We start from the raw sequence: 6,000 nt of genomic DNA on the forward strand, positions 1-6,000 counted from the left end.
CAATTTCCAAAGAAATGGTCTCTGTAAGACTTCCCAGTTCAGTGTTGTTGCACATTGGTATGAACAATTCAAATGTGGAAGAATCTCAGTGCATGATTAAGAAATTCCAGGATGCCTAGTAACAGAATTGCAAAAACTGAGGCATTAACAGCTGTATTAGCAGCAAAGAACTAGCTGCAGTATTAGCAGCAAAGAACTAGCTGCAGAGCTCCAAATTAGTGTAGGATCTGTAAAGAAAATCATCCATCAACAGCTGCATATGAGTAAAGTGTCTGTTAGATGGGTTCCCAGACTTCTGACCCTTACCCAGAAAAGGAGGAGGAGGAGGAAGAGAGAGGGCACAGTATGCACATGAAATGTTGTTGATGTGCCAGGAAAACCAAGAGTTTTTTTTTTTTTTTTTTTTGGGTAGTCAACCTGGATGAAACATGGATCCATCACTATGATCCCGAAACTAAATAAATGTGAAATCAATAGAAGCATGTAGAATCACCACCCCACAAAAAGGCAAAGGTGAAACCAAGTGTTGGCAGGGTGATACTGTCAGTGTTTTGGGATCAGCATGGTGAATACTAACATATTACCTTCAAAAGGGCTGTACTTGTCACCATGAAGTATTATTCCAACATCCTCATAATGCTATATGTGCTGCTATGAAAGAAAAAAGATGGGGAAAGCTGTCAAAAGGTGTGTGCCTGCTCCATGACAATGCCCCCTGCACATTCTTTGCATGCTGTAGTGAGGTGTGCCCATTAATGTGGGTTTGAAATGTTGTCACATCCTGCTTATTCCTCTGACCTTACACCCTCAGATTTCTTTCTCTTTCTTGCCTTGACATCCTTCCTTCGGGGATGACACCTTGCTATTGATGATGAGGTGATTTCTGCTGCATGGTTTGAAGAATAGTCAAAAAATGTGTCATTTTGTTTGGTGACTACGTTGAAAAAGCGTAATACATGGTATTTGTTTCAACCTTCTATCACAACTACTTCTGGGTGAATACAAATTGTATTTGTACCATTGAACTGTCGCACTACTTTCTTAATTAGTATTAGTAACGGCCGTATGGTGCAAGAAAGCCTATGGCTTATGCTGCACCAGCCAAAAAAAAAAAAAAAAAAAAATCCAAACAAAACAATGATAAAAACAAAAAATAAATAAATAACTAAATAATAATAATTAATAAATAAAAAAAAAAAAAAAAATAATAATAAATAAGTTTCCATATGGATTTATTACTGCTAGTACTCTTTAGAGAATTTTTTGCTAATTTATCATTATTTCTTAACTGGCTTTTGAATATAATTTTGCAAAGTATAATCATTTCTAGTTAAAGATTAGGAATAGTAGTTGCATTGATTATTAACTTTAGTCATTATTTTTGACAATAAATACAGTAGCCTCTAGATTTTCCAGGATAGATGGTAAAAAAAAAAATCCTGGATAATTGATTTTCTGGTTAATGCAAACATGTAAAAAAAAAATTACAATATATGAAAAGTGGGGGGGGGGGAGAAACTTACCGCGCACTACTCGTGTATCCAATATGATGCTTCCCTTTATTTTTTACAATGTTGCGTATGGTTTGGTCACCAACATTATAATGGCTCATTAAAGATTTAACATGCACCGTTTTCAAACTTTTGAATATTCAAGTTTCTGTTTAATTGAATGCACAACTCTTTTTCATTAACCATAATTTTCATGATTTCTAAACAAAAAAATATATATATATATTTACTATAAAAATTTTCGACAACCCTTACAAATAACGAAACAAAATTTGTCTTTTTGCAGTGCGACAGAACACACCAATCAGCTCAACACACTAAAGTAAACAATTATTTATTTATTTTTTCCTTTTTGAGTGACAGGTGTGAAGACAGTGGTGGTTGCAAGATAATAGGTACGTTAATCTCCCAATGACGACTTATAACGGCGCTTATTTATGACCTGCAAACATCAGTTTATACCTATTCTAGTTATTACTTGAATTTTATGATTTCTGATTGATTTTTAATTTGGAGTCTTGATGCATCCCGGTAAATCAAGAGTCTGCTGTATATTCAATTTTTAGCCATTTAGAAATATTTAAATGGGTTTATATATACAGACTGTAGGGAGACTATATGTGAGTTGTATGGAGTCTGTAGCATGTTTAGATTGTAGTGCAATGGTGTTCCAGTAATTTGTTATTTTAGACTTGGTTTTTATGAATAGTGGATTAGAAATAAACAAAGAATGGTGTTCCATTCTTTGTTTATTTCTAATTTAAGCTGTGTTGTTATGCATTTACTGTATAAGTCAGTATTGTGGTAGCACTTAAGGTATTAGCAAACAAATGTAAAGTAAAATATTTATTTCCAGGAATGATTTCTGTGCATAGGAACTGAAATCAGCATCTATTTACAAAATAGTGAAACTTGGATGTACACTCAGTATTAAGTTCCCATGCCACTTCATTTTCATTTAAATATCTGTTGTAGGTTGTGAGATGCATTGATAAGGAAATTCATAACTTAATATGTATACAAAATACACAGCAATTAAGTATTAAAAAATGCAGCATTATACATAGAATTCATGTCTTCTGAGGTTACATCCCTCAATTGCTACTGCACAAGCATAAAAGAAACCTAAAAGATAAATTGTTTGAATAATTCCCTGATATAATTGAATGTTATATATGCCTTTTTATGGCTGAAGTGACTGTGCCAAAAGTATAAATATCCATAGTGTGTGTGTATTTATTTATTTTTTTTTCAAAATAACAGAAAGTTTGTACAAATGGCAAGTAACAGGGAGCAGTACTCACAAGTGTTGTATCTTAAAGGATTAAAAAGACTTAAGATTAGTAATCATCTTAGAAATATTGCAGTCTAATACTGGATTTGAGTTGTAGACTTGTGGTCACAAGGTTTTTCGTAAGTCTCTCTCTCTCTCTCACCCCACTTCATCAAAGCAAGAGAAACAAACCCTTCAAATACATGTAGTTTATCAAACTATTATTGTGAACAACCATATTATTAGATGGGTTTCTCACACCAACCAACAAAAGATAGCAAGAAGAAAATGACAGCATGCTGTAGGATGTTATCTTTTGTATATTATAAGAATAATTTAAATACCAAATTTGTATCAATTTCATTTGATATGTGTAGGTTATGTATTTAGAGTACTATATGAATTTAATATACATTCCTATATGTATGTGTGTGTATATATATATTATTTTCAGGAAGCTTTCACAATCGACCAGGTAGCTCTAGGAAGATTATTGGCTCTCCAAGGCAGTTAGAAAATGCTGTTCCAACAAATAAAAATCCACATGGAGTTTGGGTGTAAAGATGATGCACTCGGTTCAGAAATTCTAGTAGATCACTATTCTCGAATTTGTACAGAAAATGTAAAACAACTTGCCACCACATCCTTCTTGTCTTATGGTATATTTGTCAAAGGGATTACTCATCTTGGATTGTGACTAATTTCTTACTGCAGAAGAAAGAGAAACTCAAACTCTGAAATTGTTTCTTAATCCTTACACCCACCCCAGTTAAGCTGCTTTGTGTTCGTTACAAACATTTTCTTTTAGTAAATGAACTTCATTTAAAGTGTGCTGTTCTTGTTTATAACACTCCAGCACTTGGATAATCTATTTTTCAAGTCCACTTGAAAACAAAAAGTGTGTAAAACTTTAGTATTCACTTAAATTTTTTTTTAACACACTATAAACTATTTGGTTTGATTCATTATTGTGTTTGTTTGTTCCAGAATTTGAAGTTTAAATGAATCTCGTAAGAATAGGATGGATGGATCACAATGGTCCACAATGTTTTTACTTGAGATTTGGAATTAATATATTACTTTCCAAATTAAAAAAAAAAAGTCTAACTGCATAACTACGCAAATTATCATGTCTCAAATTATGCTAAAATAAGAAATTAAAAGGAGATGCCTCTTAATTTCTTTTTAGTTCTTATTATAGTAACCTTATTAACTGAGCAAGGCTCATTATTGCAAAGAACTCATTTTTAAAAGTTGATAGTTATATTATTGGTAACTATATTGAAGAGTAACCTAAAATAAATGAAGAATGTAGTATTAAATACAAGCAGAAAGGCTTAAAATCTTGTAAGATTGTACAGCTCATGGTACATCATAAAAGTGCTGCCTAATGTATATTCTGTATGCAGTTAATAAAATGTGTAAATCACAGTAGTGTGCATTGATTGCTATTATTAAATCTACAATACACAGTTATACAAATCTAGATAATGGTTTATGCCTTTTGTATCAAGAGAGAATTCATTGTGTATAATCTAAAGGATATGATGCAGGTGGTGTGACAAAGGAAGAAAGACTCAGTACAACTGAATAATACAGGAAATGGTATAAAGTTAAATTTTCATTGAGGGGTTATGGTAGTTTAGGTGGTTATGCAGAATGCTGTGTTCAAGGTAGTTTCCATATGAGAAGAGGATCTGTTAGGGCATTGCTGATTAGCTGGCTTTTAACATGGAGAGCTAATCCTGGTAGATGTTGATCTTCCCCCCCCCCCTCACTGATGCACAAGTGAGGCAAGAATTATGATTTACTGACTTAACCCCCCCCCCCATTTATAATATGAGCAGAGGAAATATGCTTCCCTAAATTCTCTACATGATACTGAAGTGTTTAAACATCCCTCCTGTTTTTGTAGCAGCCTAACTGATAGAAATGGAGCGTTGAAAGAATGGCTTTATGCAACAGAATGCACTGCACTTTCTCATATATTGATGTAGCCCATAAAAAAAAGGGTTTCCTCCTAGATAATCAGGAAATAGCACTCATCCATAATAATGTTGTAATTTTGTTCATTTAGAAGGTTCACTGGAAACATTCATATTTGTTTTGAATTATACTATATTTTGATTATTTTAATATCAAAACAAATATTCAAATATGTTTTGAATATACACTAAGTAAATAGCAGTTGTAACTGTATTACTTTGCTTAAATTGTTAAGAGGAAATGTTTGCCTGTAAGCAAATCTCTGTCCAAAGGTCATGCACCTAGAACAAGGTTTTGTATAGAGGTTGACTATAGATAACAATCTCACTTAAATTCTGTAAATGTATTAGCCCAAAACATGATTGTATATAACACTGCTTTCTTGTTATAAAACTACTCCTGGATCATGTTTTATGAATGCACAGGTGGTGCTAACTGTATGTAAAAATGTAAATAAAAATTAACAGTTACCTTTTAATCAGTGAAAATGAATCTTAACATTGACATTTAAATGTCAGTAATAAGATTCATTTTCAGTTTTACAAATTTTTGACAGCAACATATAGAATTCTTTTATTTATGTATGTTTTGTTGAGAAATCATCTTGATCAGGTCAAATGGAGTAATTGCAACATATACAGGGTGTCTCAAAAATATTGGTACAAACGTTTAGGGGCGGTAGGTAATATCTAAAGGAATGTGAATCGCATAGGAACCCATAACCGGAAATGTCACGAGAAAGTAGTAGCAGAGGCACAAGAAAAAGAAATGACACAAGACAGTAGCAAACATTTATTTGACATAATATTAACGATGGAGTACGAGATGGATGCATTTCATGATGTTACAACAGATGCTCGAAGGTTCCACCATGAGACTCCATGCATACATGACACCGACACAGCATGGATTGGCGGACATGGTCGAACACACCTGGAGTTTCTTTGACAGTAGCAGCAGTGCAGATGAGTCTCGCTCCGAGATCCATTTCCGTCTCCACAGGCGATTCATACACGATAGATTTGAGGCCCCCCCCCCAGAAAGAAATCAAGGCTCGATAAATCGGGTGAGCGTGGGGGCCAGGCCAGGGCAGGCAACGGTCCACCACGGCCAATCGATCGATGCCCAAAATGCCTGTTCAAATGGTCACGAACACACCTTCCATAATGGGCAGGTGCCCCATCACGTTGAAACCAAATGTTGCGTCTCACATTTGCTGGAACATCGTCA

At 33.9% G+C, this 6,000-nt stretch overlaps 1 protein-coding gene across 2 annotated transcripts in view; it reads left to right on the forward strand.

Annotated features, from left to right (window-relative positions):
• RASSF8 (ras association domain-containing protein 8) overlaps positions 1–3,944 on the forward strand; it is a 78,859-nt gene extending 74,915 nt beyond the window's left edge. For both annotated transcript variants that reach the window (XM_090386720.1, XM_090386721.1), the window contains exon 5: positions 3,239–3,944. In XM_090386720.1, coding sequence (XP_090242846.1) covers positions 3,239–3,345 — 107 coding nt within the window. In that variant the 3' untranslated portion in view covers positions 3,346–3,944. The remainder of the gene's footprint in view (positions 1–3,238) is intronic.
• Positions 3,945–6,000: the final 2,056 nt, after the last annotated feature.

Source organism: Mastigoproctus giganteus, chromosome 12 (genome assembly GCF_048544385.1).
Source record: "Mastigoproctus giganteus isolate SK-2022 chromosome 12, ASM4854438v1, whole genome shotgun sequence".
Taxonomy (NCBI): Eukaryota; Metazoa; Arthropoda; class Arachnida; order Uropygi; family Thelyphonidae; genus Mastigoproctus; species Mastigoproctus giganteus.